Raw genomic sequence first — 20,800 nt, 5'->3', positions numbered from 1 at the left:
CTGCCTGGGTGTCCACAGATACATTACATGGGAAGAAGACAAGCTCCACATACTAAGCATTAGTTCATGGGCATTCAGATCGGAAGTGAGAAAGCCAGCACTGGACACATTCCCAATCTCTTTCTGATAATGTGCACTTCAGGTCCACAGCTTTAAACTTCATGCCCTGCCCCAAAGCTTCTGCACCTGGAGTAGCTCCAGAAAGACAAATGATTTGCACAGAATACTGAAGTGCCTTTTGAAACTCTAAACTTGAGTTACTCCTTTGACATAGTACTTTTTTTTACTACTGCCAGGACTCTTGAGGAAATCCCTTGTAGAATGTGTGCTGTAGATATGAAAGAGAGTATAAAACATCGACCACCAACCAAGGGAAGAAAAAAAATATTGAAAATAGCCTAGCATCTTCCTGGGTTCCTACTCACTGAGAGACCACACTTAGTGCTGACTTCCCAGAGGCAGCTGTGGAAGTAACTCAACTCTGGGGAGCTAGGAGAGCCCTGTAGACATTCACAGAGCCAGTCTCTGCCAAACTTCTTTTTTTTTTTCTATTTCTGATAGGTCTTTTTTTTATTCTTTTTTTAATTAAAATTTCCAACTGCTCCCCGTTTCCCATTTCCCTCCCCTCCTCCCAAATATTGCCCCCTCCCCCCACTCCCCTCCCCCTATCCCCACTCCTCTTCTCCTCCCCCCACCCCATTCCCCCTCCTTCTCGACACTGAAGAGCAGTCCAAATTCTCTGCCCTGCGGGAAGACGAAGGTCTTCTATCTATGTCCAGGAAGGTGAGCGTCTAAACAGGCTAAGCTCCCACAAAGCCAGTTCATGTATTAGGATCGAAACCTAGTGCCATTGTCCTTGGCTTCTCATCAGCCTTCATTGTCCGCCATGCTCAGAGAGTCCAGTTTCAACCCCTGCTTATTCAGTCCCAGACCAGCTAGCCTTGGTGGGCTCCCAATAAATCAGTTCCACTGTCACAGTGGGTGAGTGCATCCCTCGTGGTCCTGATTTCCTTGCTCATGTTCTCCCTCCTTCTGCTCCTCATTTGGACCTTAAGAGCTCAGACCGTTGCTCCAAATTGAGACTCTGTCTCTACCTCGATCCATCGCCAGATGAAGGTTCTAAGGTGATATGCAAGATATTCATCAGTATAGGATAGAGGGGTTCGCAGGTGTCCAGGGAGATGTCCCCAGCTGGTACCTTGGGCAACTAAGGAGAGGGAACCTGAAATGACCCTATCCTATTCTGCCAAACTTCTACACGTGGCTTTTACACAGGCTTTCTGTTCATCCTTACTCATTTTGATATGAGGACCTTGTGGCGTTATTTAATGTCTAATTGCTTTCTGATTGCAAGAGTAATCTGTTCTTTTGGAACTGAACTTGAAAAATCCAGAAAAGTATCTTTAAAAAACCCACAAACCTCAAGGGATAATAAAATATGTAAATATGAATGTATAATAACCCAAGGATAACTCCTGCTAGCATACTGGAGTACAGCATTTTATTTTCTCTACACAGACATCTATTTCTCATCAGCATATTGCTATCAGCCTGCATATATAACTTTTCCTCCTATATTCTGAAACATAGTATGGCTGTGGAAAGGTGTGGAAGATCTCTATGCATTGAGTAGCAGGCAGGGAAAAGTAGAAGACAACCATAGATTGGGTAGAGAAACAAACTCCTGGCCCTAGTTTGTCCCTCATGATCACAGTCCACCTACCATGTAGGGACCCTCATTACCCTGATGCTAAGAGAATCCTTCTCATTCTTTTCTAAATCAAACATACGCCACACTACGTTCTGCTAAAAGAAGTCACAGCCACTACTAGCTGAAGGCCTCCAAAGGAAAGAAAGCTGAGCTTTCCCAGTGCCCCTTTGTCCCCAGCTGCCCTTTAGTGGAAAGTGAGCGCTAAAGAAAAGTGAACCTAAAGAGAGATAAGAGTTCCTGCCTCCGTACTGGGATATGGGGCAGAACTGTGGACAGGATATTAGGCTTGCAGAAGAGATGGGGCCAGCAAAGGATCAAGTCCTATCTCTACCAGGGTTGGGAGAGGCACATACATACCCATAGATGCAGAGACCTGCTTATTTCTTCAACACCTCTCAGCCAACAGTTTCGGTTGGCCACCACCCCATTCCTCTCACCTCCCAGTACCAGACTATCTGAGGCTCCTGTTCTGGAACATGATGGAGATTTCGCCACATAGAGCAAGTGGATTTACCATGTTCCCCTCTACTGATTTGTGATTCACCTTCTTTGAGGCTGAGTAGTCAGCCTGCTCTACTCTGTCTGGGTGGTTTGGGTGTAAGGGGTTTGTTGGGGGTGATGCTGCTAGTACTGTTGTTTTCAAATGTGGCCTGGCTATGCTTCCCAAATTGCCCTGGGGCACTGGGTCTAAGCAGGCCTCTCCCCTCTCTTTCTCTTCTATAGTAGCTATAGTGGTACCTGTCAGCTCTGCATTTTAGCTTCACAAATTATGGTGCTATTATCTCTTCTCCTAGCCTCCCTTTCCTGGTGGAAATTTGTTTTTAAAAGCAAAATGAAAAACAGAGGCTTGCTGTAGTTTCATGGATCTTTGGGAGGGAATGAATTTAGATGCATGCATTAGATCTGCTGTTTAAATCCGGAAGTCCCCAAAGGAAATCCTGCCACTCCCTTCCTAAGCAGTCTGAACTTGCCTGTCAATTGGATGGCTCCTTCTGAACCCCAGGGCCTAGGAGCAGTGCTTACTCTGTCCAGGAGGGGACAGAGGAATGTGAAGTTGGGAGGAGACTACTTCGTCTTGGCACACAATGATTAGAAGCCTAGGGTTTTGTTGGGTTTTGGTTTTTTTTTTTTCTTTAAGTCAGTCTGGCTCAGCCTCCAGCTCGGCTACCTGCTCACCACAGATTTTTGAGCTAGTTGCAATCAGGAGAGAAAGAGATGGTGTTCAATTTTGACTCTGGAAGACTTCTGTGTAGCTAAGGTGCATGTTTTTGCCTTTTATTTAATGGGGAACAGAAACTGCACCACATAGCATAAAACTGTGATACAAAGAAAAAAGATTTTGGGGGACATTGTAACTGTAACAAGGTAAATGAAGGCAGACAGATTATAAAAATATATACAGTTTAATGGGGAAATAGACTTACAGGACCACAGGTTCCCGAGGAGAACAGGAAAGCAAAAAAAAGGGCTGCTGGGATCAAGCCCAGCAGATTTATCAGTAAACATTAGCCCAAGGCGAACACGCCCCCTAATGGGTGGGGCTTATCCCTACATCTCCCCCTTTTGTCTAAATAAGACAAAACTAAACCAAATACAACTATATACAATAATAACAAATAATAAATATAACAAACAATATTGAGAACAAAAGTTTTGCTAAACATTCTATCTCAAGGAGTCTAAATAACATAGAGAGTAACTACAATTATATAATCTTTAACTCCGTCAAAGATCTGAGAAGAGAATAAATATTACTTAACAAACGAGAGATATCCAAAATGTGTAACAATTGACAGAGACAACTGACTACCTGGGCAATCACTCAAAGTCTCGTTTGCAAAGTTGAGTCGATCAACTTTGGCTAAGGCCTAACATAACTGACATACCATTCTTAGAACTATCCTACCCTGTCTTGGCAGGATAAGACAATCCTGTTTTATCCACTTAGGGATATTCTGTATCTTTGTCAGAAGTTGAGGTATGGGCTTTTCTTAATCCAAAGGCCAGTTCTGCCAAGAAGACAAGCTCTCAGTGGAGTGTCTTTGGTGCTCAACGTTCTCTCGGGAGTAGAGTGGCGTTGCCAGGAGTAATTGTGTCTTGTTGGCACAGAATTTTAGGTTAGATTAAAGGCCATTTTTTACAGCTCTTCGAAGAGGCTGAAGATCATACTATCTATACTAAATATAATCTCTATGTATCCAAAAGACCTGATTAACCTAAAAATAAATATGACAAACATATAATTCTCAATACCTATCTAACTTGAAGACTAAAAGAATAAACAACTGTGCAATATATTAAGACAATGATCTTCAACTGTAAACAATGTCATTATATAAATAGTATCAGAGGTAGAAATGTACATTGTAATATGGTAGATGTATCAATACAATATAGACAAAGTTATAAGCATACTCATACAAAAATAGAGGTAGGAACACTCACATTCAATATTTAATATATCAATTGCAGTCTTCCCTGGAGGCGTGGGTAAAATAGCCCCACGTTGGGCGCCAAAATGTAACGACGTAACTGAAGGCAGACAGATTATAAAAATATATACAGCTTTAATGGGGAAATAGACTTACAGGACCACAGGTTCCCGCGGAGAACAGGAAAGCAGAAAAAAGGGCTGCTGGGATCATGCCCGGCAGATTTATCAGTAAACATTAGCCCGAGACGAACACGCCCCCTAATGGGTGGGGCTTATCCCTACATGTAACTCCCAGAGGTTTCTAGTCATAAGAGCAATCTATTGTTTTATGTGAGATCTACTTATAGCATCCCTTCCTTTGCTCACTTTGTGCTTCAGCTGGGGCTTGTGGCGATCTTCAAAGTGCCTTCTATCTTGCTGCACCTGAATGAGTAGTTCCAGGCCATTATGATTGCACTACTGAAATAGGGCTGCCCACACCATTGAACCATCTGCTGTAGTTGGTTCCATGTGCCATCTGCAGGCTTTTCTGCATGATGAACTACTAAGGCACTGCAAGCATATGCTGATGTTTATGGAAGTTCATTTCTTTATGTTTTTCCTTGTTATTGTCTGAGAATTTCATACATGCATACAATATAATTTGATCACATCTATTCCCATTTCCTGCCCTCTAATTCCTCCCTTGCCCACCCCAACCCTGTTCACTTTCAATATCACGTACTCTTTTTTGTTCTTTTTTCTTTATATAATATTTTTTTTTTTTTTTTTTTTTTTTTTTTTTTGGTTTTTCGAGACAGGGTTTCTCTGTGGTTTTGGAGCCTGTCCTGGAACTAGCTCTTGTAGACCAGGCTGGTCTCGAACTCACAGAGATCCGCCTGCCTCTGCCTCCCAAGTGCTGGGATTAAAGGCGTGCGCCACCACCGCCCGGCCGCACGTACTCTTTTTTTAAACACACAAAATCCACTTGGTGTTGGCTGCATGTGCATGTGTAATACTTATGGTGATGTGCATGTGTAATACTTATGGTGAGCTCGTGTGTATGACTGCCCTGTTGTCTGGAAAACTCTCTATCACTGTAGTCGTCCACTACCTTTGCTCTTATAATCTTCCACTCAGAGCTTTCGGGGAAGGAGTGTGACATAGGTGCCCCCATTTAATTCTAAGCACTCACAGTCTCTTATTCTCTCCATGTTAACCACTTGTTGGTCTCCATGTTAATCACCATCTATTGCAAAAAGCAGCTTCTCTGATGAGGGTTAAGAAATGCCCTCATCTATGGGAATAGAAATAACTCATTTAATACTATGTTCCTCTAGCACACTAATGGTGGTAGATTCTTCCCCAGCATCTACGAACTAGCCAGCCATGGGCTTTAGACCAATTATTAGCACTACCAGGATAGTATCACCTTGTAGAGAAGGTCTTAAACCCCATTAGAAAGTCATTGTGCCACACCATAACATCGGTGCGATGTTAGCATATACCAGTTAGCATACCTTGCCAGGCCACTTGCTATTGGAGCTCACGGTGTTCACAGCTGAGTGAGGTTAATGATTCCTTTCTCCTCTAGTAGCATGCGCAGCACCACCCAGTTTAGGAACACTAGTCCGCAGGGCTGAAGCTTCCACACCAGCAGCAGCTTGATTTCCCCAGGTTCTGTAACTCAGGTGTATGGCATCTTCAACAATGGGGGTTTAGTAGCAAATTCTGGAGTAATCAAGAGTAATGGGGATTGTCTGTAATAGCTGGAATTCCATAGTACCCCAGTGGCCTACAACTCAAAAAGAAGTAATCCATGCCTGGCCCTGGGCTTTTTATTTGATAACCTATAGTATCTATAGGAGTCATCTCCCCCCACACACATTATAGGGTAACTCCATTTAAATCCCCTTTATACTTGTATAGGTGTAATCTACAATAATAGGCATCCATATGGTTTATTCAAACATCTTTCATCTTAGTTACCCCTCCTCACACTCCCTCCTCTACCTTGTTTTCCCATATCCTACCTCAGGCAAACATTCCTAATCTACTTTGTACCAAATGTGTACTTGTTTCTACTTTGTACCAAATGTGTTCTTCCCTTCAAAGCCTCCCCTGTGACCCCAGTGTCCTAATTTCTACGGGTAAGTGGAAGTCCAGTCCTTGAGAAATTTCATCACAAAACCTTTTCAAGATGTGAAATTACAGAGGCTTCCTGAGAAACTTAAAAAAAAAAAAACTTTTATTCTCTATGAATAAGGCTAATTTCTGACTTTTACAATCTCATTGTGGAGTGGGAGAAGTCTTAAGAACCTGAGAAATGTGTGTACCAGGACTATTCCAACTCCAGTGTTTAAAGGCGGGTTGCAGCCTCCCACCTATGTTCCCAGCATTATGGAGGTGGAGGCAGAAAGATGAGGAATCCAAGGTCATCCTCGGGTATATTAGTGGGTTCGGTGAGTTTGAGGAGAGTCTGGGACCCATGAGAACTGTTTCTAGAAAGCTGCTATAGAATAGTGTTCAGAGTTATCAAGAGCTAAGCATGTAGGGCTAAAGAATTGCGAATTCTAGAAAATCACAGTTTTCCTGTCTCACCCTGATGACCTCTCTCCCAGGACAACTGGGAGCATGATGAGTCACCGTAGTAGAGTGGCACTGAGCTTGCTAACTGGGACAAATGTTATCAGAATAGCAAAGAAATGTTTGATCTTGGGAAGGGGGTTGTTGGCCTGTTTATTTTAGATAGACATGTGTTACTTCTAAAATATTCCGTGTAATCATTTTCTTATTGCCATATTTAAATATATATAATTCATTCCTAAATGACTGGAACCTCCCTGGAACACCTCATCTATACTTTGACTATAACATTTTTCCACTCCAAGGCTTATTTTCCATATCACAATTTAGTAACTCAGTACATGCTACATGTGGACTTGGGAATGAAGCAAACCCATGTCCACCTCTTGCTTTAGTACTCAAAAGCTGTGTGACTTTGGGCAACTTAATCTCTCTGGGTCTGTATATCCGCATCTGAAAAGTAAAGACTGTAACAGTCCCTACCTCCTAGGCAGCCATTTGTCAGGACAGAGTAAGACAATGTTTAAAGCCCTAGATTGAGTTAGTTCAGGGAGCACAGAAATGATCAATAAATTTACTGGTGTAGTTTTTATTGTTATTTCAAATAATATATGCATAGATGACCACTAAGTAATTCTTGTTGTGAGTTGAATGTTTGTCTTGGACTCAGGGAGTGACCAGTCCCCTTTCCCCTGGGCTGCTGGGTGGACACAGTAGACCACTTAGAGCCGAAAGATGAAAAACAAGAGATGCCACCTGATACAGGACAAAAAGAACATATCCCCATCATGCAGGCATCCTCTATCCTTTGAGGCATGACTGCTGCTAGACACTTGTGTGTTTGTCAGAGTGTCAAAGGTTTGCTGGCCACCTATTTGAGTTTTGTCTTTGCTAATGTGTGCATCAGGATAAGTTATTTTAATTTCTTATCTGTAGGAACTGGGTCACGCATTTCACACACTCAGAACTGGTGAAATCTGTATCTTGTAAAACCAGATGGCAAGGGAGCTCATGTCCCCAAAACCTTATGGCCTGCCCGGTCAGGGTCTGGTGCAGTGGGGGCTGCAGCTCAGGGCACAGCTGATGGGAGGGATATACTTGACTGGTTTTGTACTCCCCTTAGCATGTCTATACACTAGCACCTGCAAACCATGGTTGAGTTGTATGTTCTCTTGTGAGGGCGGGGTAGGTACAGGAGGGATCCGAATATGACAAAGTCATTGTCAATGAGCCAGCTAACTGACTTAGCTTTATTCCTGCTTCCAATGAGACAGTGATTGCATAAGGAAGGACATCACTCATATGAAATCCTTTTATTAGCATTAAGTATTCCCCCAAACCAACCAAAATACATAAAAAAATCATTGGTTCTCTAGGGAGGAGAAGGTGTCACACAGCACACACATTTTCTGTGGAGAGAGACTATACCTTCCAACTGGTCCACAGCCAGCTAAGAGCACAAAGATATTTGGTTTTGTTTCCCCAGATGAGTTGATATGTATCACCACAATACTCAAAGAACTAAATTAGTTGGTCAGGTCAGTGACAAAATCAGTCAGAAGCCTTTCGTGGCCAAACAGCTGATGATTGTTCAATCGGTTGTTGTAGACTCATGTAGACAAAGCCTGCAAGCTTGGGGAAGCCAGGCCTCCCCAGGTCAGCCTGGGGCGACAGCCCCCATCCCGCCAGGCCCTGGGGAGTGAGTCCTTCCTGCCCGGCAGTTCCTTTGCTCATGAGCTGGCCCGAGTCACCTCCTCGTACGGCACCTCAGAGGCAGCCCCCTGGGGCAGCTGGGATCCGAAGGCCTGGAGGCAGGTGCCTGCTCCACTACTGCCCAGCTGCGATGCTGCAGGTAAGTCACACCCCCCGCTGTGCCTCGCTTTCCTCATCTGTCAGCTGGGGCACATTCTCCTGCTCAGCCTGCCAGCCTGCCTCATGGGGATTTGGGAGGAACTCAGGAGGTGACAGTTCTGAAAAGTAGACCCTTTGCAGCCCTTAGGGTTGTGTACTACTATGAGGGATTTCCAGTACCTTCTACATTTCTTCCTTAGCATTCTTTGGTAAAGTGAAGAACTCAAGCAAGCAGAGTTGTCCAAGCCCTTTGACCTTGACCTTACCTCTAGAAACAGTTGCAGATTGCTTAGGGAAGTCTCTCCCATTGGCATCCACCTTCTAGCACCCCATATGTTTCTTTGCCTGCCTGCCTGCCCCTCTGTCCAGGCTGGGAGGGTGCACCTTCAAATCTCCCACCCAGTGCCTGACTGTCTGCTACCTAGTAAGACTTTAGGAACTCCATCTCCTGAGAGTGACCTGCTGTGGGCTCCACATCCCATACCAGTCTTTGGCCTCCCTCAGGATTCCTGCTCCAGCAGTGGGCAGCTGGACCACCCTACTAAAGGACAGGCAGTCTACAGGACTTGTTTCAGTGTTCTATACCAAGCCTGCCAAAGCTATCTAGTCTATAAATTTAGCTCAGTCTCTCTTTCAATTCTTAGTCTAGAAGGAATGACTCGGCATGCCTCCGAGTCCCATTAGTGCTCACAAGAGCAAGGTGATGAATAACAGCCTTGGCAGATTTTATTTGAACCATAGAGCGATTGTTCTGAGACCTGAAATATCAATGGCCACAGGATGTCTGCCCTATCTGTACAGAAACCTGCAGAAGATGGTCACTGAGCTGAGAGGACCTCCCGAGAGACTGGCCTTTAATGGAAACTCTGCTTTAGCGCACACAGCTTTGTTCTCTTTATCCTGTGTGCCCTGGCCTGAAAGAACAAGCCGTGCTTTCCAGTCGAGGGCTATTGATTTCTCTCTCCCCCAGAGTCGCAGCACTCCTTAACTGCCTCCTCTTCGGCTGAAACCAGAGGAGTCTTGTCCAACCCCAAGCTCCCAGGGAAACCGAATTATCAAAACCCCAGGAGGCTCTGAACATCGTGCTTTCACCGAGTCCTGCCCAGCTCTTTCTTGGTCCCAGACGCCATGTGAGGAGATTGCTGCTAGCTTGACTGGAATTCCTACTCCTGGCATCACTAATCCTGTGCCGAGACCAGTGCCTTGCCTGTGGAGTGAATGCACAGTGGGTTCTCCACTTGGAGAGACAGCTCTGCATTCCCTCTCAGTCCCCGGTCACTGCAGCCAGTGGGGCAGAGGGGACTGCAGAGACAGAAGACACACAGGTCTCCTCTGCCTGAGGATCATCCCTAGCATGTAAAGCAAACACTGCAGTATCAGCCAGCCCTGAAGCCACCAAGACTAGGTGTGGGGGGTGCTTATACAGGCAAAGACAGCCCTAAGGTAGAAATGACCAGCTCAAAGTTGGTCATTCACTTTTGATGCCATGTATTTTGTGGTGTCCCCATTGGTGGCTTTGGAACCCTCTAAGGGTAGGTCCAGTACTGTAACTGAAGTTTGTAGCCATATGCACAGGGACAAGGAAAGACCTCAGCAGGCCAGTACCACCACGGATCTTGCCTAATAAAGAAATGGTATGGCACATTTGGTTATAGTGTGACCTGAGGGTTCTGCTCAGGCCTGTCCACTGGGTGTCCCTTCACCTGTGAAAATTCCTTTAGAAGACAAACTATCTTCAATGATTGACTTGTGTCTTGATAATTCCCCTATCTGGTGTAAGTTCCCCAAGGGTAGAGACATTCAGTAATGCTCTCATGATAGGAACAGCTTGGCCCTGAGCACAGCAGCCATAAATATTTGTCAATTGACTGCTAAAGGAACTGCTTGAGTTACCCCATTGGCCTTATCTTCCCACGTAGTCCTCAGGCAGATAGGATTGAGGGACCTCAGAGTCCTGAGCATCTGGAACTTACTTTCAATTCTACGAAAAAAAAAAAAGTGCTTTTCCTTGTGGGGTAATAAAGAAGCCATGCCAGAGCTCATTAACCTTTGGGACAAATAGTTGGGTGCTTTCTGTCGCCTAGTAGGCTGGCTTCCATGGGGGACACTCAGAGGGCAGGGACTGCTGAAGAGCACGTTCGAGGTGCCTTGTAGAAAAAAATGGATCCTTCTCTTTTTCCTTTCCCTTCCTTTCCCCTTCCTCCTCCCTTTTCCTCATCTCTTTCCGTCATCTCGTTCTTTCCCTCCCCCCTCATTTATTACATTCTCCTTCCTTTCCTCCCACTCTCTCCGTCCCTCGCCTCCTGCTCCCTATCTTCCCGGTCCTCTTCCTCCACTCTTTGTCTCCTCCCTATCTCTTCGTCCCTCCGTCGGTACTCTATTTCTCTAGAGGAGCACAGGGTAGGTATTTTTTGTTCAAATAAGGCCCCAAACCAGGGACCATTTGTAAAAGGACTTATGTCCAATTTCTGCTGGCTTCTATGACCCCACCCTCTCAGGTTGGAGAGTCCCTTTGTATAACTGTTGGCCTGCTAACACCTGATTTTCCCTCTTCGAGGACAGAGAGAAGACCAAGCCTATGGCACTGGAGGCCACAGGAGGCATTAAGATGCTGTTTCAAGCGGCTAAAGCACAGGCTCACTTCTGGCATAGCCGGTGCTGAGATACGTGCTGTAAACAGGCAGTGAGAGCGATGGGCAGCCCAGGCCTTTTGCCTCTCTACTGCTTGGCACCTAAGTCAAGGCACCAGTGTCCCAGAATCCCCCAGATACAAGTGGCACTTGATAGTTTCTTCCGTATCAGCATGAAGCTTCCAGAAAGGCAGGGCCTGTTGGTGAATGTGGCTAAGTGGAGCTGGGAAAGACTGTTACAGAGGAAGAGCTGGGGTCTTAGTTACCGAGACTTTCTGCTGGCCCCAGCCCTAGGCTTCCTAGCTTAGCCAGTTTTGGGCTCCCACAAAGCTTGCCTGTCAGTGTCCCTACAAGATTTGTGTGACAATTGCTGCTCTAGAAACTTGACTCATTTAATGACCCCTCCATCTGTGCTTTTAAAAAGCCACCAGACCTGGGCTATCCTTCACAAGAGGGGCTATAAGAGTGTACTGTCACCCAGCAGCAATTCTCAGGCACCATTTCCTCCTGGTCCCTGAAACCGTTTGTCATTTCCTGTTTTCTCCATTTTCCTATGGTTCTAATTGTCAGTGTCAAAAGGCAACAACTGTTTTCTTGGGGCTTATCTTTGGAGCACATTGACTTAGAACAAAGGATGGGAGCCTCGTCTGCAAAACAAAGGAAGCAGCCTCCTCTGGAGGCCTGGAGAGAAGGCCAGGCGCCCTCTGTCATGGACAGCAGGACCTTGGTGGGAGCAATGGGCTCCAGGGCAAAGAGCCAGCCTGCCCATGGAGAACATTCAGAATGGGGGGGGGGGCGGGTCCTATGGAGCTGGCAGTCAGCACCCAGACAAGCACGGAGCTGTTAGACGCTGGCCAGATTTCCCCCAGCCATTCTGGACACTCTGAAATATGTGATTCCCTGGACAAAGACTTCCCAGAAACCTATTGATTTTTGTGAGCCTGACCCCAGGTATGCCGTGCTCTCTTTCATCTGGTAGGCCAAGTAATCTAGGGTGCCACCCTTTGACTGCTGCCATGTCCCTGAACACACTCACCCTGTCTGTCCTCCCCTTTGCCCTTTCCTGCCCTGCCTTGATTTCTGTTGGGTCATACTCTTAGACTCCATCTGCCCCTGCCCTTGAAAACTAATGAGGCAGACGGTTAGAGGGAGAATGCAGGTGAGCTTGAATTCACATCAGTTCCATGCAGGCGCAAGTGAATGGAGTACGTGCTAGCCAAGTTGCTATGGGCAGTCTTTTCATCTCTTTTGAGCCTCACATGCCCCATCAATAATCTGGGGACTATAGATCTTTCCTGGTATCCTTAGGAAAAACAGAAGTGAAAGAGCCATCTTTAGAAATGGTCACCCACCCAGAGAATCTTCAGCCAAATTCAAATGGAGTGGCCTGGGCTGGTCATGTGACCCCCTGACTGCCTCTGGATTATGGCCCGATGACAGGAAACAGTGGGTGTGAAGTGTTCAGGACAGTAAGACAGATGCACCCCACCCCAACTCCAGACCCAGTGATTTAGTGGGAAGAGGGCAGCTCTGCTGGGCAGCTGAGAAGGAGCCTCCCTCCCCAGCACATCCTGACTGCCCAGTGCTGGAGGAGGCGAGAGTTCCACAGGAAGCAGCCTAAGGGCAGGGTAGAAAAAAAAGCAAAGCTCAGTCTGGGGAAATCGCTTATGCTGTGGTCGTCCAGGTGCCATGTGTTTGTCCTCTGTGCCTTGGCAGGGACTAAGGCCAAAAGCTGCTGCCAGGCTTGTAAGCCAGGCACACTCCCAAGCCCAGGCCTTCCGCCCCACCTATTGCCACGCCAGCCCCGCCCAGTGCAGACAAGGGCTTCTGGGTGCACACTGCTGGAGAAATTGGCCCTAGACAGGCATCCCATATCCCAGGATCCAATCTTCTGGCATCTGGAGTCACAGGGCCAATTAGTGACCTAAAGGGGTGCACTTCCTGGCAACTGCCTTTGATGTAGAAAGAGGTGGAGGTGGTAGCAGAGGAGAAGAGAGGGTGAACCCTGACCTGTGGCAGGCCACACCTTCACCCCAGTCACAGTCAGGCCCTGCCAGCATGAAGGGCTCAAGGCAAGCTGCCATCAGTATGTCTGGCCTTCAGGCTGGTTGTATTTTTGACCTTGGTCCCATGAGCTGATTCCAGACTCCATGCGGGGCCTGAGGTCCTGAAGTAGGGCTCTTCCCCCTGAACCCCCAACCCACTTGGAGATGAAGACAGGAAGATCCTCCCACTCACCACACTACATCAGCTCAGGAGGAAGGGAAGTGGCCAGTGAGTATCTGGCTACCCTTGGTGTGGAACGGTGTGCCCACTGAACCATGTGACCATCCAGGACTATTTGGAGCAAGCTTTAGTACCTGCTCCATGACAGTCCTGCAGAAGCGGGGCAGTCATCACCACTATTTGGTGCAATGTGTTCTCTTCTAACCCTAACAGACCCAGCCAGCTCACCAGCCATCCCTTGATGGGAGAATTTGAAGTATTTGTCCCTACCGTCTATCACTTACCATCCTCCAGATATAGCTACTTTATCTCAAGCTCCCAGAGTGGCATGCCCAGTACCTATTAGTACTGTGGGTATGGTTTGGCCAAATCAGAGTAGTATAAGACTGTCACCTCCATCCTTCTACATACTCTGCTTCTAATAATGCAGCCTGATGTTAAATTTGCTCTTTTGGCAACCATATCTCACTACTGACCCATCCTGAGCAGACAGACATCCCAAATGCCTAACTTTTTCTGTGCTCTCTCGCTGTTGAACTCTGTCTCTCCTACCCCATCCTATGCTCTTACAGTTTTTTTGTTTTTTTTTTTGGTTTCCTTAGCCCAGATGCAGACTCTTTTATGTCTACTTGTGTGATCTTGCTCAGGAGGGTGGGGCATGCATGCAAGTGTGTGTTGATGTGTCTGCTCATGCTTTTGCTGTGCTAAAGCTGAGTCCTAAGTCCCTCCACAGCGATCCAAGGCTGATGTTTCTTGGTATCTGTAATCTAATCTGGCCTTTCCATCTTCTGTTTAGCAAGAGAAGCAGAGATCAGGTCCTATGGCAATGACCCCTAAACAGCGGAATATTTATATCGCCCAGCAGATGACTCAATTTCAAGGTAAGCAGAAAAGATCAGTGTTCCTAAAGGAACCAAAGAGGTGGAGTGCCGGTTCATTTCTGATTCTACAGTTTTTGCATGTGGTGTTAGAGGGACAAGGAGAAGTCTGAAAGTTACATCAGTGGTGCCCAGGGTAGAAATATAACACTGAGAGTAGTTCACCTGCCTCTAAAGCACTATCCATCCCAATGGGAGGTCTGATCGTAATGGTTTCAGTATAGCTTTAATTGAAGAGGGTGATTAAACAGAGTCAGATCCCTTAAGTCCCCCATTCTGTTATTGCTCACTGTTATCAGAAGACAGGGTCTCTCTGTAGCCCCGGCTACTCTTATACTCCAACTGTCATTGTGCCTCAGCCTCCAGTGTGTTGGGCTTACAAAACTACATCACCATTACCCCACTTTCGATGAGAAATGAGCCCCTTGGGGCCCTGCCTTGCCCTTCCCCTCCAACACACATGTTCCAATTTATTTCTAATGGGTTTCAGGGCCCTTATATGGAAGGTATGGGGAATGAAAAGGGAATTGGAGATACCCTACCTTAGATATTGGTTGTATGTGTATGTGGGGATGTCCTCCCATAGTCTCCACGAATAACTAAGGGTTCCTACCCTACATAACAGCTATCAATGCCATCTGCTATTGGCAGTGGCCAGCAAAACCCAGCTTCTATTTCATGGAGCTTACAGATGCACCAAGGCAGCCTGAGTTAAACAACTCTCCAAGCTAGTGCAATGATATGTAATCCATGAGTCCTGAGGAAGCAGTGCTCAGCACTCGCTGGCTGGCCCTAGCACGGGCGGGCTACATCTTTATTTCAGCCCCCATGCTACCTAAACATCATTGTTCCTTAGTACTTGTGCAAAATGCAACGCTCCCTGTGACCTGGTAGCAACCAGGGTTGTGTCCCCCTGACCAGACTGGAGTGGCCAATGCAATCAGGCCTGAGTCATCAGAAACAGGACTCAGGGGTCAGCCTTAGGAGGTTGGACTATAACCTAGGTGAAACACTTGCTTCATGCTACAGAAAGGTCCTAGGCTAGGCGTGGTTACAAGTAAAGGGGGAAATCTATTCATAGCATCAAGCATACACTATATGGGAGATCACACAGGCCAGGACTGATGCTTCCTACTTGATCTAGAGCAAAGTAGACAGCCACCGTCGGCCTCAGTTCCCACTTCACAGAGATCCCAGGAAATATGACAGTGGGCCATTCCAATAATGAAGAGAAAGTGATCCCCATCCCAAAGCACTGCCGGTCTCTCCACCACGACTGTTCCATGACATGAGGCTTCCAAGTTTCAAGTATTTAGAAAGGACCTCACTGTACTTCAGATGACAAACATGTGAGCCTCTGATCTAGATGCTGAGGCTTCTTAGGCTATGGAACTTAGACGGAACAGAATACTTCTCTCCCCTGTGTGTTACATTTGTCAGGTGGATAAAGTCCTGTCTTACGTTGTCTAAGAGGCTGAGCTTTCTTCTCAGGCCCCTCCCCCACCTCTCCCTTCCTTCCACAAAATAGGAACCATCTGTTGAGGGATGGATAGTGCCAGGATATTAGAGCAAATGTAAATACCCTGCCTTCACAGAGCCTCCAATATACATGAAGACGCATGTCAAGTTCAACGTTATCTATTCCTTGGAGAGCAGTGGTTCTCAACCTGTGTGTCATGACCCCTTTGTGGGTCAAAGGATTGAATATTAGATATCCTGCATATCAGATATTTACATTATAATTCACAACAGTAGCAACATTACAGTTATGAAGTAAAAATGGAAATAATTTCATGGTTGGGGGTCAGCACACATGAGGAACTGGATTAAAGGGTCACAGCACTAAGAAGGCTGGGAAACACTGACGTACAGTACTCTGAGAATGGGCTGTTCTCAGAAGATCTTAACTCGAGGCTACTGGCAAAGGAATGGGAATGAGGGGAGTTGGGAGGGACTGGGAAAGAGAGAGAGTCGGGGGGGGCAAAGACTACACTGTGCCTGTAGCTCATGCCCAGTGACCACAGCCCATGTTCAGGACACCTTTGAAACTAAAATCCCTATGCCTTTTTCCATGCAGCAGTACAAGAACAAGTCATCTCCAAGTGTATCCAGACCAATGCGAGACCCCCATCCAACCAGCATATGATGCCACCCAAAACTGAGCTCCTCCAGGACAATCTGATTCCAAGACTATTACCACCCTCTAGTCACATAGGTGTTTGCTCATCAGCTCTGAAGAAACAGCAAGTCAACACCGGCTTCCCATTTCCCATCTCCTCAGGCTTGGGTCAGGATCCCCTGAATAGTCTTGGCTCTGTGTGTCCCAAAGCCAAGGCCATGCCCCCAGAAGTGCCCCTGCCCAAGCTCTGTGTCAACCACCTGGGTAGCCAACCCTTTATTTCCCACCAACTCAGCCTCCCTAGTGTGCCAATGATGTTTCTAGTGTTTAGTAATGTAGTCTGGGCAGTGGCAGCTGCAGCTGTAGCCACACCAGTTTCAAAGGAATCACCCCTGAGCCAAGTAGATACTAGCATGCTGCAGTGTTGTGATAGTAGCACCATCCTCTTTGCCAAGGCACCCATAAGTGTACCCCCGACAGCTCTAGCATTTCCATCTCAGCAGGCTGTGATCCAAGCCAATCAGATAGCCCCAGGAGTCAGGCCTGGCCAGAAGGTGCCTGCGGCTCTGCTTGGCCCCAGATTCAGCTTATTGGGCAATCAGAGCCTTGTGCGGAGCCCAGCACAGGGGCCGGTGCCTGTGCTGAGCACCACGGCCCTCCAGCAGAGCATGGCCAGCTGCTCTCCCTTGAGTCCCGTTCAGGGACTAGAGCCGCCAAGCTATGTAGCTGCTATTGCTGCCACCAGCCAGTCCCCAGGTACCTTGATGAGAGCTAGCACATCCCCTGAGCCACAGGACAATGTCTTGCCTCAGGCCCAGACCCCAACCAATGGACTGATCTCACCATCATCTGCAGGCAGTGAGGTGGATTTCATGGAAGAACTTTTAGAAGGCTCCAGTGTGGCCCCAGATGAAGACTGGGTGTGCAACTTGAGGCTGATAGATGACATTCTGCAACAGCGTGCTGCTGCCCCAAATGCCACAGCACAGAATGTTGAACAAGTCACCCAGGGTGCCGAAGAGCTATAAATCAAAGCAGGGTGCCCCCAGAAAGCCCCATGCTCTCACTCAAAGGAGTTGCCTGAATCTGCAGCCAATGTAAAACTGGCCCCAGACACCCACAGTAGGCTCCCAGTTCCACTCTGAATCCTGTCAACCCTGCCCATCCCCCTGTCAACCGGATGAAGAAAAAGCAGGTGATTTTTCAAGCTACTTGTACATATTTGAAAATTTTGTAAATGGTTTTCCTAATCATAAATGACAGAAGTATTTATACTTGGTTTTGTGGCTTTGTAAATAAAGTGGCGGCTTTGGTTGCAATAGAGTTGTGTTTATTATACATTGTTCCAAACATGCAGACTGTGTTGTTCGCTCCAGTGATACCTTGTTAAACCAGGTGGCTGAGTCATTGAGGTTTTCATGCTACAAGAGATATGAATGTGACCAAGAGGTGTTGTTGTGCAAACTGACAAATGCCAAATAGAAGCCACTTGGTCATTAATTTCCACTCCATTACAAACTGTGCTATCCCGTGTTACTATCTCTCGCAAGCCTTTAAGTCTCAGCTAGTTCTTTCCTAATGAGCATTTACCGCAAAAGTCGTGGTATGAGTAAGTGGCCCACAGAGACACTCATGGAAGGCCAAGAGCATCCTTTAGGGTTGGTTGGTAGAAGTGCAGAAATAGCCTTTGAGCTGAGTTTGTGAGCTGGCCACCTCAAGGAACTAGAGCGTTCCCTTCCCTTTGTCACCTGTGGTGACCTTCAGACGCAGAGAAAGCCCCAGCTTTAGAATGCTTTGGTGTGCCATCACAGAGTGATGCTTTAAAATCTGCTTTAAACCATTTGACATTCATTTCGATAGAAACCTCTGTAGTTTTGGGGGGAAAGTCTGTAAACATTAATAGTTGATTTGGGGTTTGTCGTTAATGGTTTCTATTTGCAATTCTCGTCATGTATATTTAAGCGTCAGTTAGAGAAACTCCACAGCCACTGTCCTGTAAACTTTTTGCAGTGTCCAGATCTTGTGTAATCACATTTTAATTGCCACCTTGTATTTTGATTCTACAATTGAAATCTGGCATCTGTTTCAGGCCAGTGCATTTTTGTTGTTGTTGTTGTTGTTGTTGTTGTTGTTGTTGTTATTTTGTTGTTCCCCCTTTGTTCTGTAATAAACAGCCAGGAGAAAAGCGTCTCTGTGTTCTCATTTCCTTCAGGGAGTTTCTAATCCCCACAAACCCTAGTCATCTATGACTTTGGTGCCCTCAGAAGCTGCTTCTATCCTATGAATCACAAAAATGTTGCAACAGAGTCAGTGTGCATGTATGTATGTGTGTGTGCATGTGTAGACATGTGCACATGTACACGCATGTGCTGTGGAATGTTTTATAATTAGGGCCCAGAAGCAACTCAGTTTGACCTCGACCCTTCATCTTACAGAGGCAAAAACAGGGACCAAGCAGCCACTTTGAAAATTTCAGACTGGGGGCAGGAGTGAAGAGACACACTCTGAGAACCAGAGACTCCCAACCATCATCCTTCTACCTTGTGGGAACATATACTTTCTCTCCTTGGCCAGCCCTGCTGCAGCCCTACCCCACGGGCTAAGTGTGGCTCCATACAGAATGAGCTCCTGCTTCATCCGCGTGAGATGAGGTGGCCCCAGGAAGTGGGGAAGATACTGCAGACAACAAGCCACAGAGGTCCGGATCCAGTTCTTCTTGCAGAGAAGGTACCCATACACAGAAGTTTAGTAAGAGCTGACCCTAAGATGGCAACATGCCTGGCCCCACTGCTCAAGAAGTAGACCTGTACTTCATAGACAGCCTTAAAAGCCCAGTAGTATGTCTAAGCAGCTGTGCACACTTGCTGCATGCACAAAGGTCTGAAGTCCTTTCCCCTGGTTTGGTCTAACTTGTACCACACCCGACTCTGTTCATTTGGAAACGTGGAGTCAGAAGAGTTCAACAACAGTACAAGGTGGCCTCCTCTTTGGGTCCAGGACACTAATGGAAAGGCCTGAATGATATCTGCCTCACTTCCTCTGGAGGAGGAGCTTCATCCCCAGGGTCCCAGACCCAGCCCTTTTAAAAGCCTGCTGCCTACAGCAATGTGGGATACAGCCCCCACTCCCTTTTCTTCTCCCAATCCAGAACCAACATCTACAGCCAGAGACTTTGCCCAGGGTAATCAGTTCCTGCTTAGACAGATGCAGCAGAGACAGAGACACCCATGTGACTTAACCTTGGACCCTCTCCATCATGGCAAGTGCCTTCCAAAGAAGTTTGCCTGATTGTTGCCTCCTCTGAAGGGGACCCTAATAAGACCTTTGCCTCTCCCATTAGGGGGACAGGACCTAGCAGCAGGTAGCAGAAGTTCATAAATGAAAACTTGTCTTCCTAAAGGAGATGGGGAGCCAATAGGAGCACAAAGCACACGTGCATGTTCATAAGAACACACGCATACACACACACACACAGAGTCCAGCTGAAGCAGCAACTGGAACCCAACGTAAAATACTCTCACAAGATGCCCACACCCAACATTCAATGCAGTGACTAAGGACAAAGGTCCCCAGAGATAGAGTAGCCTCCTCGGTCAGTGACTGAGTAGAAGGCATTCAGAGGAATAGCCCTTATCCAAAACTCCATGGCTTTGTTGGCCGCTGCTCACACTGGCCTCCATACCGCCTGCCAAGCATTTCTTTTAGGTTCAGGTAAGGGACATGCCCTATAGTCAGTCATTACTCCCTATAAGGACTGCTCTTCTGCCTAAAGCCCTTCATTGTTACAGGCATGGGTCAAAGTCTGGAGTGTATCCACTGAGATTGCCAGGACCTTTTTATTTTATTTTATTTTATTTTATTTAACAGTTTTGTGAGAATGTCTTTTGTGAGTACTGTGTTTATATCACATCCATCCCTCTATGCCCCCCTCTAACTCCTCACATTTCCCTTCCAACTCCTTCTCAAATTCATAATCTCTTCTCTAATTTGTATCATAACATATGTATGTATACAAATACAGCCTATTGAGTCCATTTGGATTTGCATGTACACACATGTGTTGAGCCAGGGATACATGGATTGTCATAGAAATAGAGACAGTTTCTTTAGTAAGAATAAAAGGCACCCAAGAATGGAAGTAGGCTAAAGAATTGAGATAGGATCTGGGGCTCAAAAGCCCTGATCCGTAGGCATCAGGGCCCTCCGTGAGTCGTTTACATAGCATGTACATTCTTCCACAAGTGAACATCATGTCCCTTTCTCGTGTTTGCTGTCCCTTACACATGGCCCCTTGGTCATAGGTGGTTCCATTACTCCTCTATCATTGATTTCTTTCATTTATTAATCTTGATGCCTCTTTCGCCTCATGCCCTACTGTCCTGCCAC

At 46.6% G+C, this 20,800-nt stretch overlaps 1 protein-coding gene across 5 annotated transcripts in view; it reads left to right on the top strand.

The window, feature by feature from the left end:
• Mamld1 (mastermind like domain containing 1) overlaps window positions 1-18,589 on the top strand; it is a 129,428-nt gene extending 110,839 nt beyond the window's left edge. For 4 of the 5 annotated variants that reach the window (XM_057759924.1, XM_057759925.1, XM_057759926.1 and 1 more), the window contains 3 exons: window positions 8,319-8,562; window positions 14,214-14,298; window positions 16,373-16,511. In XM_057759924.1, the coding sequence (XP_057615907.1) occupies window positions 8,319-8,562; window positions 14,214-14,254 (285 nt within the window). In that variant the 3' untranslated portion in view covers window positions 14,255-14,298; window positions 16,373-16,511. Of the gene's footprint in view, window positions 1-8,318; window positions 8,563-14,213; window positions 14,299-16,372 lie in introns of all 5 variants that reach the window. The other variant, XM_057759927.1, reaches the window with a different exon arrangement.
• Window positions 18,590-20,800: the final 2,211 nt, after the last annotated feature.

Source organism: Chionomys nivalis, chromosome X (assembly GCF_950005125.1).
Source record: "Chionomys nivalis chromosome X, mChiNiv1.1, whole genome shotgun sequence".
NCBI lineage: Eukaryota > Metazoa > Chordata > Mammalia > Rodentia > Cricetidae > Chionomys > Chionomys nivalis.
This window is presented reverse-complemented; position numbering and strand designations above follow the sequence as displayed.